Source organism: Euwallacea similis, chromosome 16 (assembly GCF_039881205.1).
Source record: "Euwallacea similis isolate ESF13 chromosome 16, ESF131.1, whole genome shotgun sequence".
NCBI classification, from domain to species: Eukaryota; Metazoa; Arthropoda; class Insecta; order Coleoptera; family Curculionidae; genus Euwallacea; species Euwallacea similis.
Window position 1 is genome coordinate 2,017,683 of NC_089624.1, and position 17,589 is coordinate 2,035,271.

General features: G+C 34.7%; 2 protein-coding genes across 2 annotated transcripts in view; both read left to right on the forward strand.

Annotated features, from left to right (window-relative positions):
• Nucleotides 1-798: 798 nt before the first annotated feature.
• LOC136414105 (endocuticle structural glycoprotein ABD-4-like) lies at nucleotides 799-3,423 on the forward strand. Its single transcript, XM_066397925.1, has 4 exons — nucleotides 799-947; nucleotides 2,085-2,224; nucleotides 2,379-2,545; nucleotides 3,106-3,423. Exons 1-4 carry the CDS (start codon nucleotides 936-938, stop codon nucleotides 3,225-3,227), a joined length of 441 nt encoding a protein of 146 aa, XP_066254022.1. The 5' UTR covers nucleotides 799-935; the 3' UTR covers nucleotides 3,228-3,423.
• Nucleotides 3,424-6,788: 3,365 nt separating this feature from the next.
• The window catches only part of LOC136414096 (homeobox protein aristaless-like), a 65,497-nt gene continuing 54,696 nt past the window's right edge, over nucleotides 6,789-17,589 (forward strand). Inside the window, exons 1-2 of the mRNA XM_066397913.1 lie at nucleotides 6,789-7,007; nucleotides 9,743-9,933. Coding sequence (XP_066254010.1) covers nucleotides 9,777-9,933 — 157 coding nt within the window. The 5' untranslated portion in view covers nucleotides 6,789-7,007; nucleotides 9,743-9,776. The remainder of the gene's footprint in view (nucleotides 7,008-9,742; nucleotides 9,934-17,589) is intronic.

Consider the following 17,589-nt stretch of genomic DNA (forward strand, 5'->3'; position numbering starts at 1 on the left):
AAGATTTCACGGCTTCGTTCTGGGCGCCTAATTTCGGACCACCCTGTATAAAAATGCGAGATTTTTCCGGAAGAAATCAAACGAGATTTAATAAAGGTTGCCACTATGGATCCTCAACAAAACTAATTAGTCTAAAACGCTTATTATCCAGCAACCTCTTTTTCCGCGTTACTTAAGTCTCCATAACGCACGGCTTGGATAATTGCACATTGAAATTAATCTATCATAAACAAATCGGAAAGGAAATTAATTATTATTAATGCTTTATTAGTGCTATATTATCATCCAATTTGTCTGATACATCCTCTTCAATGGCATTAGCCAATTTATTAGAAGTTAGAATTCATATTTATGAGATTCTAATTGCCACCCTCGCTCTGCATTCCTAGTCCCATGATAACAATTACACCATCAGATTTACGACAGTGCCGCACTTTAGGCAAATAAGAAATTAGATTGGGTTGGGCCCGAGCGCCTACTCAAGAAAAGTTCATATAAATGGTTCAGCAGCAGGAATTCGAAGTCCTGACTAAGATCGCTATTTTAGCGAATTGCGCAGTGTTTGCCAATAAAGTTGTTTGGCAGAAAATGCCCAATAATTATGTAAAACAACCCATATTAAATTGTACGGCTGTCACGCGATGCACACACATCCCCGTCAATCTTGGTTCCAGTAAAATAAAATACCCACGTCAATCCGGTACTGGTTTCGCATACATGGTATACGTTCCTGGGCGCATCTTTTACATAGCAATATGAAAATAACCTTTGCTTTTAATATGCAATTGAATAATAATTGACGTTACTATGGGTAAGCTCGCCTAAAGAAAATGTCTTACAAAATGATAAAAAGAGATGCCCAACGCAGGTCGCTGGTAATATAAATACCTACTAAACTGCACTTTATGACAGTGTCGTGAAGAAGCTTCACCATCATGCACTCAGCGGTAAGTGCAGCTCATTTCTTTTGGTAGCAATTAGTTAATACTTGGCGTTTGTCGTTCACAGTTTTTTTTTTCTATGTAAAGATTTAGATAGCTGTATAGCGTGTTGGGAATTGATGATGGATTTATTTAGTTTTGGGGGCGTCAAAAAAAAAATGATAATAGAAGAACGGTTAACGTTAGAAAGGTATGTGAACCGATTTGAGATATTTTATGAATTTCTTTTATTGCGGTGAAAATAATGTTTTTTTTTTAAATTTTTTAACATAAATTTTACAAATTTTAGTTTTTTTCGTACATCTCGTGCTAATACATGATTTTTTATTACATCAATGTTTATTGAGGTGGCTTCAGATTATTAATAAATACAAGCAGAAATTAAAATAAAACAAAATAAATAAAGAGCGCAGGAAGATTTTTTCTTCTTGTTCCTCTCTTCTTTCTTTTCTGTGGGTGCACTTTTGGCAATATTGACATCAGGATGAATTCTCCCTTGCTCATGTAAATTCCCGTCTTAAGCACCTTCCTCGGAAGATAAAATAATCTACCCATTTTATTTTAACACAATTGCGACCTTATTTGTCAACAACTCAGGAAAATGTTTATTGAATATTTTATTATTGTTTCATAATGCTTATGACTACTTTAAAATATAATTTGAAAAATATTTAGGCGTTTCCACATTCCAAATTTAAATAATTTTAAGTTTTCTAACATTTTGATTTTAAAAATATTAATTGTGTGAAAACCCTAAAACTGACCATGAAACACAAAGTCTAATTTTTGACGAAAAATTATTAAAATTTGGTTTCATCCCGTAATAATACTGATCATAGCATTAGAGTTTAAACCGACGTACTATCCCAGTAAAAGCCTCACGATTGCATAAAAATTTTAAAGTTTTTTCAAAAGAATGTCCGATAAGTTTCGTAAAGCAAGTTCTTCTATGATGGATTTAAAAATCTCAGAGAAATTGTATTTGCGTTACAAGTAAGCTCGAAAGTCTGCCCATAAACTTGTAACCATACCTTGAGCAAATACACAATGTCATAGCTGGAATATGTAGCTGATCCGGCTCAGCTTACTGGCAGCTTTGTTTAGTCTTTGTAGAGATTCAATAAGATCTCAAAATTCTTTCAGATCTTCGTATTAGCAGCGATTTTCTGCGTGGTGTACGCACAACGCCCCTACAGGCCAGTTGCACCTCAAACACCAGGACAGATTGTTAGAATATTAAGCCAAACTAATGATCTTGGGATCGATGGATCGTACAGGTGGAGGTAAGCAACACCGAAGAGTATTATTATTTAACTCTAAAATTAAAAACTAAATTTCGCAAATAATAATTCGCTGTTAACAGAATGTTGCCAATGATGGTAAAATTAAAATAATATATTAATATAAATAAGTAATTTTTTTCTTACATTTTTTCAGTTTTGAAGCGGAAAACGGAATATCCGCCGAGGAACGGGGACAGCCGAAAAATGCGAACTCCCAAGATCCAATTGAGGAGGCCCAAGGATCATTCCAATACACTGCTCCTGATGGGACACCAATTCAGTTGCAATATATTGCAAATGAAGGAGGTTTCCAACCCACAGGTGAAATTCTATTACGAAAGAAGTTAAATAAGAACGCTTAAGACAGAATTTTAAATTAAAATGAAGTGGGAGTTCAGATACAGCAACCGTTCAGCAAAAACAGCAAAAGTTCACTCAAGTTCAAAACTCAACTCATTTTTACCCAATTCAAAAACAGATCTCATTCAGAAATTGAGTTTAACGTCATGAGACTCATACTCACATATGGCATTCGGCCAATCCCGAATAATGAGCAATGGTCATTTTGCAAAGGTCAAATGGTGTGGATGGGTCATTCTAGGGAAATATTTGTTGTTTGTGACACAAATTCACCCTTTCTTCCCAAATCGAAAAGTCTAACATAAATATTTCGGGTTAGTGGAGATTCCCCGATTGCTGCATGTATGTGTCCACCTTGAGTAGAATTGGGAGATGAGCATAAGTAGATGTTTAGATTTTTGTTCTGAATTTCCGCATCAGTCTTAATAACGTATAGAGGGAGAGAAAGAAAGTAAAAAAATCTCTATTTCTACTTGTTTATATCGTACGGTATATTAATCTTCTGTTCATATTCCTTCTAGGAGCGCATTTACCAGTAGCTCCTCCAATTCCACCAGAAATTCTTAAAGCTTTAGAATGGAACGCAGCTCATCCAGAGGAAGATGATGGGATAACTAGACCTGGAGGTGGTTTCAGGGGATAAGAATATACTACAGAATGGATGGTCATAATTAACTGTTTTATGTGATTTGTCGCTATGTTTTTGTATATTTTTCATATATTAAATTATTACTACTAATGTTTTTTTTGTAGATAGGTCAGTATAATAATTTTTTTATGTTACCATGAATACCTAGTGTATATTATTTGATAGTAATAAAGCAAAAGTTATGAAAATATAGTGCAATATATTTGTACTGAAACAGACCTCTCAAAGCGAATAATACCTAGTGTGAGGTGCCATTGCTAAAAAATGCCAATACAGTAGACAGTACGTAAGTGGGTCTTCAACGTGGACGATGGTAATAAGCCAACAAGACAACTGAAAAATGGTACTAAAGCTCGTTTAATAGCTCGCGGGTTTCAATAAGATGTGAGTGAGGACTTATATAGTACCTACAGACCTATTGCGAAATTTACTACTTTTCGAAGCTCTTGATTGCTGTAGACAATTTGCAAAAACCATTCTATCAAACGAACGTGAAAAATACTTTCCTTTATGGATGCATTACTAAAGACGTGTTCATTAGATTACCAGGTAAAACTAAACTTAATTCCAGTGCAATTTGTAAATTCAATTAATCTATCTACGGATTGAAACAAGGTTAAAGTGCTGGATTAAAAAATTTAGTATTTTAATAGTAAGGTAAAGTGCTTTAAAGTCCGAAAATGATAAGTTTATTAATTCATGTGGTTTAATTTTAGGAGTAGTAATAACTTTTTATTCAACAATAAATACAATCAAATCAAAATGTTTCTCATTGATTTCATCCACAGAATAATTCTCACATTTCCTATTTGTTGCTCTACAATTTTTGTATTAAACTCTTTCTCCTAATTCTAATCTCAAAAGCGGAATGGTATTTTTCCACATTATAAGGTCATCTTGTATGTGGAAGAGAAATAAAATTGAAACTATCTGGACACTGTGGCGAAGGAAAAAATTTCCTTATGCTTGGTTTATTAAGTAGACTGGCCGGAATTATTCAATTTCTAAATTCTTAATTGCTTATTCTTAATTCTTACTTGTCTTAAGTATTTTCGTCGCATCCACGGAATAATTCTAATATGGTCTAATACCAAAAACGGCATATCGTTTTTCTGTATTAAAAGGCCACCCCGAATATGTTTAGAATAGAAATCAAATTTAAATTATCTGTACACTATAGCGAAAGCACTTGTTCCTATTACTTAGTTTGTTAAGTGAGCTAACCATCATAATCCAATATCTGACTCTTAATCATTTTCGAGAAAGCGGCAGCCGAATTTACAATATGGTTTCGACTGTCTAGACAGCTTTATGAAAACTCTGCCATTGCTTTAGGATTCGCGAAAGAGAGAAACAAAGAGAAAGGAGAGTTATTCTACACCAACATAATGAATTTTTAAAATCTTTCATAATTATTGTACACAGGTGATGACACTTTTTCGTGATTCGAATGCGGAATCACTGAAATCGCATCTAAAGAATGTAGAGTGTCTATAAGACTTCACCAGAAGAGAGATTAATCAACTGATGTTCATATTCCTACTTGACGTGTATATGTATAACCTCAGTTATATACAGGGTGCTTCGGAATTGGTATAACATGCTAGTGGACAAACGAATAACACGATATGGCTAAATGTACCTTATTGAAAGTTGCTTGATTTCGTTTTACAGGATATTTAAGTTCTTTTCTGTGAATTAAAAAAAAATCTCACAGCTTTTTATTTACAACTTTGAAATTGCTTTCAGTAAGGTTTTTGGTTACGATAAATTGTACCCCGGTAAAACATCTGTGTCTTACCGGGTTACAGTACTCAGTAAGGTACTAAGCTCTTTTACATCAAAAAGGTAATGCAAAAAAACTCTAACTGTTTTCAAGACATTTTCAATTGAGTTTTTCAGTACACTGCTAAGCATTTACATCAAACTGGGTGAAATTAGTTAATTTCGTTCAAAATCGAACAATGCAGGACCAAAAATTCTCATTGCGAATTAAGAAGAGAAAATCTTAAACTGAATACTAGAAAACCCAGAGAGAACCAAATTCAGTAGCTCTGAAGCGACGGAGGTCAGCAAATTATCAATTCCTAGATTTCTAAGGAAAGAGAAGGTATACTTAATTGGAGAAACAGCCATTCTTACAATACTCGAACTTCTTGAGAAACGATTTTCCGTTAGTTTTGATAAATATTCTTCTAGGATCTATCGCTAACTTCTTGCTAACTCACTAATTTTACACTAACAAATGCGCTGTAAAACAATTAAATTTATATATGTTCTCATACCCAAACTGTCATATTTCACAAATAAACGCTGGTTCTGCATTGACCGCGAAAAGTGTAGTGGCTCAACTTTGTTTTTGCATAGAGTGCCTTACAAATAACAAAATAGAAAACAAAGCACTGTTTGTAAAAACAGAATTTTAAGTATTTTCATCATCGTAATCAAAAAAACTGAATTCAAAAATGTGAAAATTTAAGATGGGGACCATAAGAAAAACAAAGTTGGTGATGACGTCGAAGTTCGAAACGTCGGATTTCAAAGCGTTGCAGAAGAAGAAAAGTTTCAATTATGAAGTGTCAATTATTTTGAATTACCTCGCTAAATATGCCGAGAAAAAAATAAAAACATTTTTCCAAAATTTCGGTTTTTGCGAATACAACAGAAAATCATAGTAATTTTGTATATGTTAAAATGGCACTTTCCCTGAACTCCAAATTGGGCTTCTTTGCCCAAATTTAACGTATCTTTTATGGTTACTAAGATCATGATAGTTGAGCTCTAAAAACAGATACCGTGCACACGAGGGAAAGGTTCGTTATTATAAAATCCAATATGGCTTGGTATCTATAACAATTTAACCTAACCAACCTCCTACTAGGTGTTCAATTTTTCCTTTCAAACCAATAATTTTCGATCAAATCCAAATCTAATTTTTTGTTTCATTTCTTCACTTATCTATCAGTGTGATGTGGAATGATCGCAAAGCAGATTTGCTTGCAAAATTCGATTTTGTAAATTTACTACTTCGTATCTACTCCTGCGTAGACGCTCAAAATTTCAAACTATTTCTCGGAAAACTTAACTTTTGTGTTCGACATAATCTTTAATAGCACTAGTTATCTTAATCTATTCTCAAACATCTGGTTAAGGATTTGTTCTGTGTTTTACATTTTTACGATTCCGAATCAGTCTGAGAAACAACTTTACTGAAATGTAAGTGCACCCCCCATTTCCCCCAACTCAAAAAGCAATGAAATACCGCTAATTAATATGTAAAATGCAGAACATTACACCATATCATTTGCGTGCCTCCAAACCATTTATTTCTTATTTTCCTCATTTTTCTATAGATCGCTGTCACCCCTCCATTTTCGTGCTATTAATAAGCAAATGACCTTAGTTAAATAAACCATTTGTCCAATAACCGTTTTATAGGAGTACATTACAGGTTCATTCAAATAGACAGTAACAAGGGTGATAATTAATGAGTGCTCACCGAGGCCCGCCCATGGGCGGTCTCCGGTAAGCACAACCCACAGGTAACCAAAGACTTCCAACAGTTTGTGCGTGGCCTGCCGTTTGTCTACCGCTTTTCCACATCTTCCTGATGGTGAAACGAGGACCGAAAACGCGTGGTGAATTCTTAATTACTCTGGATTCAATTTTCCATAATTATTAAACATTCGTTTGGGATTTCGCGATTGGCTGTGGACCATTAAACGGACATTAGCACCGGATAATTATGAATTTTCCAATTGTTTAGCCATAATAGTAAGTTAGTCATTTGGTATTTTTATCGATCAATTGCGATGTAAGTGGTTGTCAGAATTCAAACGCGGTGCAATCTGTATTCACTCATATGGAGCCACTTAAATCATTTTCCGGAAGTCGTAGATAAGCAAAAGACCTTGTTTCATTGTTAATTATTAATTTATTAAATATCATTTTATTGCTTCGCATTGTAGCGGTTTTTGAAAATATTCTTTTGATATGTACTGATATGTTCCGATGGTGTTTACCGAGATTCGGGATTTACCAAAAGTCCCACCAAACTAACCATGGCGTGTATAATCACGGTCGTACCACTTTGATTTGGCAGTCTTAGAGACACTGGTGCAAAAAAAAGGAGACGACTTTTCTGACTATGCCGAAGTATTATTCAAAAAAGCTGTAAAAACACGTTTACAAGAGGTAGGAAATAATTTTGAAGAACGAGTAGTTTACAAGAATATGAGACAAAGTGAGAAAAGAGCAAACTTCGAGTTGACTCGTGCGTACTAAGTGTTCTAAAAGTGTCTGTTCTGAAACTAAAACTTAAACACAAACGTAAAGGTACACATACTATGTAAAAAACGTGCTACGACGGATGGCGACAATGTCACGTCGACTTGGGTCTCGCGCTTATCTACACAGGTCCTAACATGTACATTAAAAATCTCTTTCTAATGCTGAAAGGTTCAGATTTTCATTTTTAGCTCAAATTCAGATTATCGAAATTTTTTACAAAAAGTAATTTGTCTGGATGAGAGACAAGTGACAAACAATGGAATTTTCTACAGGGTTCTACAGGATTGCGCATCATCAACTTCGCTTTGGGTTCACCCTGCGAGTTTGAATATTTGGCACTCGAATAATTGATCCTTTCTTTGATAACCATTCTAAAGGGATTTGGAGGAGACTGTAGAGGATCTCCCGTTGACTTTAACACAAAACTGATGATTGCAATAGGATGGCGCTTTCCATATAACATAAAAGTTGCGTAGGGTTATTAATCACATATGTATGTAGATTTCCTGGAAAATGGATAGGGATCCAATCGAAACATCCTTGGCTAGCCCATTCTCCAGACATGACCACGTTTGATTTTTTCTTTGGGGGTGCATAAGAAATTATGTTTACGAACGTCATTGAGACGCAAGAGAAACTGCGAAGGAGAGTTCTTGAAGATTCTGAAACCGTCAAACCAAATATGTTCCTTAAAGTTTTAGCTAACTAAGTAAAACTGGCAAAATTTTACTTGCAGGTAAAAAAATTACACAGAAGGTGAAGTGCTTCTGGCTGCATAATGTGGTGTATATATGCATATACAATGGTGGTATAATATCATATAGCTAGACAGTTTTAGAACGTCTACATATTGTGCTCGACATTGTGCTAAAACTTACGATACTTATGACACGATAGTAAACCCTCCAAAATGGGGTCGCGCGTAGTCAAATTTACACTTTTAAATGTATTCTAAATTCTCAAATTGGCTTACTTGCCACAAATTAAGGTAAAATATTGGTTAAATAAAGCATATAAATGTTTCCTAATAAACGCTATCGGCTTAAGTTGCCACTTGCCTTTATTTTCATATGCGCATAATGTTTACCAATTTAAATTATCTACCTTAACTAGGCTACTTATTTATATGAATATACATAGTTATCACTGTCAATTAGTGAGCCACAATCAACACGAGCAATTAACGAGGCTAAAATAGTGTATGCCATTTTTTAGATTTGCATTTTACGTTTCAATATTCGGATATTTCTGTGCCAAATTATAATAAATTTAAATTTACTTGACAGCCCTTTAATGCGGTTAAATTGCCTAAGTGAAGGCTAAATGCACTTTTAAACTAATTGCATGTAGAATTTTTTCGTTTAACTCAGTGGTTCTCAAACTATGGATTCGGGCAACGGCGCTAAAATGGACAGCGCAAATGTGAAAAGGACATATTGAAAACACAGAAAATACAGATAATGAAAAAGAATACAAAATAAGACCCAGAACTGATATTGTACTGAAATGGCCCAAGTGCAAATTTAACTAAAAAAATAGTTTGACAAAAAAAATACGAACGGAAATAAATAAATAACGGGCAAATAATTCAGAAACGGGAAAGTAAAAAATGAACTAAACGAATCGACGTTAAAAAATAATATAAATATAAAATCCAACACTGGCCGAGTTTATAAATTTTTAATTTAGAAACAGGGTAACTGGCAAAAAAATGCTATTAATGGTGAAATAGTGACGAACCTTAAAAAAATTGGGAAAAAGATATTAAGTTTTTTAATAGGGTACCAGTGGCGGCAATTACGTCCCTCTCTGGACTGTTCAAAACAGAATTTATCGAAAACTTAAAGCTCGTTGGGGTAAAAAAAAATTTAATTTGAGAAAAGGCATCAACGCCAATGTAGTTAACGAGGAAATACTAAATATCTATAGAAATAATTAAATAAACCCAATGTGAAGCAGGCTTCCAGCGGCGGAACCAAATTTCCTATGTTGGATTACACAAAACAGCATCTACGCCAATGCTTTGATAATATATATGGAATAGCTATCTGACTGTGTTAAAAAAAAATTATTTGCTCCAGTGGCGGAAAAACATTGCTGACTTTTTCAGTTAAGTTTTTTAATTCAAAGTTTTCATACCTATAATAGCTGAACGTACCTGACGATGTATTTTTGATTCTTCTTCGCTCCACATTGATAAGCATTATTCACCATTGCAGACCTAAGCAGCTGCTGATACAAATTAAGGAGGTGATGGATGAAGCATTTGAAATGGATCTTTCCACCAAAACCAAAGAAGAGACCATTGCTCCAGAAACTGGAAGGCTGCGCACTGCCAAGTCAATATTTTCCATTAGCAGTTTAGTTAACATTGGAGAGAGTTTGGGGAGTATTGATGTCACTGATCAAGGTAAGGTAACATAAAATCATCAACTACATGAAGAGGCGTCAGTTTTCAGCGGTCACAGAGATGTCCCTGGACAATTATAAACTTCTTGTAGTAACTGGTGCAGCGTAACGAATAACGATCAAAGCCTCAACCTCAAGGAACACTTGTTTGAATTTATTTCACTAATTCAATTTTCTGAGAATAAGCAGGACTTAATTTTGTTTGAAAGACATCGGTTAGCTTTTCCTGAAGCGTGACAGTGGTAACAAAGCAATCGCCGGAGCGTACAACTTCGAACTTCCCGTCATCGTCATCTTGATTGAAGGTTTATCCGCTTTTTTGATGATTGTTTTTGCCGGTTGTGAAAAATACGGGTGTTCTGTTTTCGTTTCATTATAAACGCTATAATCAAATTAAACTTTATTAATGTTTTTGTTCGATTCGATATCTTCAGTGGGTGAAGAATCGTTCTGGATTCTGTTATTGCTGCGCGCAAAAAATGCGACGGGCGAAAAAGCGTTAATTTCAGGTCTCCCCATACAATATCGTACCTCAAGAACTGTTGTGATTTGTGATTGTTGCGCCAAGACTTGCCTAAGTGATCAAATGTAGTGGAGACGAATTATACATTGGGGTACAATACGGTGGACAAGAGTCGTTCTAGATTCTGTTATTGCTGTGCATAAGAAATGCATCGGGAGAAAAAGCGTTAATTTCAGATTTCCACTTGCAATGAAAAAAATTAATAATAAATAAAATAAAAAAGCAATTGAAACGTTAGATACCTAGACAAATTCTTCGGAGGAAACCGCATACACAAATGAGCGGTACCAGCAAATTCTTGTACTAATGACGAAAGTGTAAAATTCTAATTGGTTCTGGCGGATGTTTCCCTCTCCAAAGAAACATTTGCTAGAAAGCAAATGGATACACTCTAAGATGGATACCATAAAGTACATTCACTGAATCTATTCGCATAAAGTAAGTACTCCTTCTGGTTTTAACTCTCTTGGGTTAAAACCAAGGGAAACACGCCCATTATCAAATGTCCCATGTGCAGCATTATATCAAAATTTTGGCAAATAGATCATATATGCACCAAAATTCACCTATTCCAATATCCAAATTGTTAGTTAAAATCTTTTTTATTTTTTACGTCCTATACATATACAGGCTGTACTTTTTAAGTGCGTTCGCTATCAAACGGCTGGAGTTACAAAGTTGGTTATAGCAGACAAAAATTGTCGATTATGGAACTCGTTTAGGAAGCCTTTACAACATTGCCACATATTGATCGATTTCTGAGGTTTTGGGAAAAATAGTTAACGAAATAACACTATACTTCGTGCGATGAGTTTTCCTCGGTGGCCGAAGCAGATTTTTTATAGTACGATCCTGCAGGAAAAATATTTAACTCATATAAAATTTTATTTGATTTACTTTCTAAGTAGGTTTCTCGCAATCATCTCCCAGAATGGTCCTTTTTATAATATGGGGTTATGATAATTTATTCGTTTAGGATCCCAACGCGTCCCTTGTAGTTAATTCACTAATGCATCTATAATCTTCTGTTATGATTTTTGAGCCCAGACAGATCTCTATAGACTAAATCTAAGGTTCACACATGAATTTCAGTTCACCTACCTGCCGTTGGTTTGGACAATCCCTCATTATTGAATCTTTTCAAGAGTACTGCGCTGAAAAAACAACTAATTGAATTATCCAAAAAAAAAAAAAAAACATTGGTGGCCTAATTAAAACATTAGAATCCATGATCCCTTTTGGCGATGGTTAATTTAAATTTCATTACAAGAACAGATTATAATTTATGATCTATATGGCGCCGAAGCTTGTTCAACACTCAAAAATTATGTAAATATATTCAAAGTAGTTAGGTGAGGTATCATTTGTTAAACCTGAAAATTATTTTTTGACATTATTTGTGCATTTTAATTCATACCTTTTTAACGGAGTGCTTTCGAACTATAAAACGAAATGAAAAGAATTAAACATTGACGTTTATTGGGCATAAACTTTGTGTTTGTAGTGGTAATTTTTTAGGTTCTATAAGATTGTGTAAATATAAGGATTTAATTAATTTAACAAGTCATGGCGAATATAGACTTTTAGATGTTTGTTTTTCTTAATTATTTTGTCGATTTTCAGTGATATGAAAAATATAACGATTTCTGTTATGTGATCCTTCTTCATAGCGCTCCGTTTTACTAATTTTCACCTTCTAGAATTACGCGGCGCTTTTAATCACTCTTCCAGTTGTCCGAGATGAGAACAAACATTGAGATTTGCTTTTATCCAGAAACTATATTGGTCCATACATTATAGTTATTTAAGTAATGAAGGTATTAATCGACCCATTAATACACAACTCAGTTAATGTTTTTTCCGCCGACTGCCGGTGATGGTTCCCGAAGAAAAAATTATTTTGCATTAAACGTAAATAAATGAATTCATAATTCCTATTTAAAAGAAAAATTTGGCAGAGTATGCGAGTTCCAGGTAGTGACTGAATCATGATCTGAAAACCTCGAAAAACCAAAATTTGAATCGAGAATCTTTTGCAAGAGGCGTTTCACTTATCCATGGACACACTGTATATAGTTCGTCATTTTTAACTGTTTAATTTTTCTGTTTGGCTCTCTATATTTTATCCTTATGTCTAGATATTCATCTTCCTGCGATGAGTAGTTTTTTAATTATTAAAGGAAAACGAAAATCGAAGTTCCCCCGGGGCATGTGCGAAAATAGTTAAAACTGTAAAAATTTCAAATCATTTTTTTTCTTTTTAATAAAATTACTTGTACCAGGTGTAACATATCATCTTGAAGATATTTCAGGGGTTGAGAGTACTCTGCAAAAAAAATTAAAAATGCTTATAGACCCATGGTCAAAAACGCACCATTTTCCATATACAGGGTGACAAATATTCACATTTTAGAAGAACATTTTCAATAGTTTTTATAATTTTGTTTTTGTTTAGATTTATTTTTATTTTCAGAAATTTGATTAAATGTTACGAATTGCTTCAGATAGTTGATAACTGAGCCGGATTTTCTCTTTAACTCCTTTACATTTTTACTTTGCATCGATAGATATTTTGGCAAATTCTACAACAACGGTCAATTAGCAGTTTTTTATTATTTTTTTAGGATACTATCACTCTCTGAAATATTTCCATGTTACACCCTGTATATTAATTAATAACTAAATCCCCTTTTTTTCTAATTTAATCAATCTCTTACTTTCTACGCCATCCCCTTACTGGTTATCCTTACCTTGGAGTCACTGTATGCCTGAAACAAATATTTGCAAGTTTTCGGATCCTGGGGTGCCACGATTATGGCTTTCCCAATAAATAATATTTTTTCACCCGAGCATACATTAATAGTTATTTAATGAAAAATAATGGCGATCAACAATCGAGACATTTTTCGCTACCATAGAAGTCGAGATTTTAATCGCCAATTAATACACGTTTTAGTTAGAACATTCTTCCGTTGATTACGTTGCAAGAAATCCGGAAAACAATAAAATAATAAACGTTTGAAGTTTCGAAATTAAAAAGTCACACTATTTACATTTGCATTTGTGTCCGAGATTCTAATGTCGAACATGATTCCTGAAGAAACCACAGGTACCAATTACGCGACTCACATACAGCGCACTGTTAGTGATTGACGATAAAATCGTGCATTAATGGAGTTCATTAGTAAATGATTTTGTAAATCCTATAGGAATGCCATAATAATACCTCAAAGAAAAAGCCACTTTAAAATATTCATTTGTGAGGTGAAACAATTTACTTAACATGTGTGCCGGAAAGTAATACTTTACCGTATGCTGATTGCAGTTAGTCAGGATAGCCATTGCTATTGAGTGCGATAATGCATCTGCTTCACGTCATTCGTTCAGCAATCGGGTGCGGTAATAGTATATTACGTTATGATAATTGTAAGCAGCGTGTTACACGCGAGAAGTAATTTCCGCTAGCGCAATGGAAAAAGAAAGTTTACAGGACTCGGTCCGGCAAAATAACTCCTCCTGGACTCGAGTGAATGCGGTGAGGTGTCTCAAAATTCTTGCAAAATAGGCTGATGATGGAGGGGAGCAAGGACTAAGATAGTTTTATCTTCTAAATGTGCCAGACATTGCAGTGATTATGGATATCAAATCCGCAATTTTGAACTACTACACACAATCAGACATATCCAACAGAATCGAGAAAACTAGTTATATTCCAGAGTGCACTCTTGGAGTCAGATTCTGTAAACGGCCAAATACTTGGACCTTAGAACGTTCCCTACGAATGACGTCAAAGTGGCTCGGTCAACACTACCCAGCCATGTAGGACGTCACAATTCTCGGTATTTTGACGTCATTGCTCTGGAGCGTTATACTCCCCAGATTCAACAATCTGGTCCCAGGCAGAAGAAAACGGGTCTGAGGTCTTCAATATAGAGTCATAACCAGTTTGCATCACTTTGTAGAAATCTCAATTGGAATTCTTTCATTTAGTCTGCAGGAATTTCAAATATTGCTTTTTCCGTCCAGCCGATGCGCAGATTTGCGGGAAAATAATTAATGTGAACATTCATTACTTAAAGAACCTGTTTTGGCCTGTATTAAATGAACAAAAAAGAAAAAAGTTCCCTATTAAAGCTGAACAATTTCGACTATTACTTAGTCGATGCAACGTACTTCGCAGCCTCATCTCATCATCATCCCAGTTATAATTTGATTCTTCAAGGACGTGGACATCGTTGAGAAAAAGCGAAAGATCAACCAAATGGTTTTTTTTTATCATATTTTAAGAGCTTTTCTGGGTTACAATGTGTTGATCATAAAACAGAGACATCCGCGAGATGAAATAAGTAATTAAAATCACATCTGACTACCGTCCAATTACAGAGAGGCATTGAGCTGCAACAGTCTTATAAAATTCTCTCTAATTAAAAAGTTTTTCTGGGGTTCCGGTTGAGCTAACCACAAGTTCATTACCAAGATATTAGATTCGAGCATGACCCAACGCTTTTTTTGTCGTTTTGTTGACTTTAACCACTTATTGACAATACCTCGTTATATCTGAAGCAAATCGAATCAGACCCGTATAAAACAATATATTTCCAGACCGATAAATCAATGAACTAAATCAACATTGTTTTTCGGCTTAAATTAGAATGGTACCACGTAATTATATAGTTTTTTCGGTGTTCATTTCCTTTAAGATTTCGTCTGTTTCTTTGGTTAATTTATTACATGCTTAAATAAGTCAAAATTGAATTACCTAAAAACTGGAAATGCTTTCCGTTACTTTTCTTAGCGGTAGGTAGGAAGAGTAATTATCCACCGAAGTTGAATGATTTATTTGCATTTATTAGAAGTTCAGGTGGGCCTAATTCAGATTAATCTTAAAACGAGGCGATATTCCCTATTCGAACAGGATCTCGTATTAATGCAATGCTCACTGCTTATTTTAATTTTTTTCACGCTCCGGATGACCAGCATATTTGAAATGGTCATTTTATTTGTGTATTTCAGGAAACTGAATTAATTAATTTTATTTGCGTTTACCGCAAAAAATCTGGAGCGTCCAAGTGGCGATGTAGGTGCTTCATCTTCGAGAAAGCTCACGGTCGCTAGTGACCGCCATGAAATAACACCGTAAAATTTGGGGGAGTCAGACCAGAAATCAGAAAGTGAACGGACCGAGGCGGAAGTCACACTTAGAAACGCGGGTTCGCCCGTATCACCATGATTATCCCCCCTCGAGTACCGCGAGTTCGAGTACTTCTCAGAAACGAGACGTTCGAGAGACACAAGGGGGAACATGGGCTAGTCTGCATCACCGGGAGATGATGAATCAGGGGTCTTTCTTGAAAAAGAAGCTTAGGTCTTACATTTATGAAGTACGAGCGAACGGTCGGAGTTTTGGAGGATTAACACTTAAATGTCCGTAGGGTAGGTGGGAACACGACTAACCCTTATTAGCGGAGTTATCAGATAGGTTTGAAATTGTTGGTTTTCAACCCGCAACAAAGCTTCAAAATCGGGAACGAAAGAAGTTTTTCCAGCGAATCACTAAAAAAGATACTGTCTAGCATTGGCCTGCTTGTTCTCCAGATCTCAACCCCATCGAACGTGTCTCGGTCATGCTAAGCAGACAATTAAGATCCAGAAGTGCTGCAAGTCAACTGAGCAGCTGAAAGGTGTTGGAGCTGCGCCCCGGGATAATTCGGACAATTGCAAATGTTTAATTGTGACAATTTACTTCAAGCATCGAAAGATGCTTGAATGCCGTAATAAAAGCCCGTTGATGGCACACGCGATATTAAAGAAACGAATTGTGTAACTTTTTTTTGTTTATTGAATGTTTTTTTAATGCATTTTCTTTAAAACTTAGTATTTAAGTACCTAACTTACGGTAAATACCTCGGTCGGTTTTTGCTTTTGGATATCACCGGTCGGTGACCCTTAACTACTTCTTTGGGACCTGAACATGCAGAGTGTTATTTAACTACGTGACCGAATTTCAAGAGGTGATTCTTTAGGTGATTTTGAAACGAAAAGTTTAAATAAACATAGGTTCGGTAATAAGTACTTCGTTTTCAAAATAAAGGGTGTCAAACTTTTTCTCTAATCGTGTTTTCGTGGAAATCTTAATAATGGTTTAGCCGATTTTGTTGAACTTTGGCATTTACTTATTGTTAAATGGTTTTTACTAAAAAAATTGCTCAAAGTTCCGGCGTTACCCCTGTGTACGCCACTAGCAAAAAGAGACAAACAATTTCTAGCTTAAAAGATTCCTTTGTACTACATTAAAAACTGTCACCAATTTTACTTAGCGTCTTCTTGTTACTTAGGAGTTCTTTCATATATAACTATTTAAAGAAAAATTACACTTGATATCTTGAAAATAAAACATTACCAGACCTATAATTTATACGAACTTTTCGTCTTAGAACCGCCCAAGGAATCACCCCTTGAAGCTTGACCACGTACCTAAATGACACCCTGTATAGTAGTGTCAGCAAATCCCTGGCAACAAGAGAACCTATGGTGACATTCCAGTAAGACATCTTCAAGAGGTACCCAGTCGTATCGCCTCAATTAAGTAATTTAATGCTTTATGACCATATGTTGCCAAGAACAAGCCTAAACATAAAACAATAAAAATATATTAGATTAAAGAAAATGCAATATACGACCCTATTAATCATTTTCGACGGAATTATTATCTATGCAAAACTGTTTTGAAGGTTTGAAGAAATATGTTTATTAGCTTTCGCTTGAGCTGATTAGCTGAGCTGGCTAACAGTACTTTATACGTATAATACGTCAGCACAGAGTAATAATTAATAAGCTATTATAAAAAAGCTAGAGACAGATTAGGTTACTCATTAAGGAAGATTATTAGCAGCGCAGGCAATCTATAAAATAAACCTTCTAATTATGTAAAAATGTTCAAAAGTAACCTGAAATATTTACGCTAGTATTGACTATTACATAAGAATTTAAAAAAACCTTTTGCAAGTGCATTTTTCCCGAATTGCCCTCTATTTAAGACTATATTTTTGTTCTTCTTTCTACATTTATATTCTTATTCATGTAATCATTATTAAAATAGTTCAACTTCAAATCAAAGAAAAAACTCAAATTTCA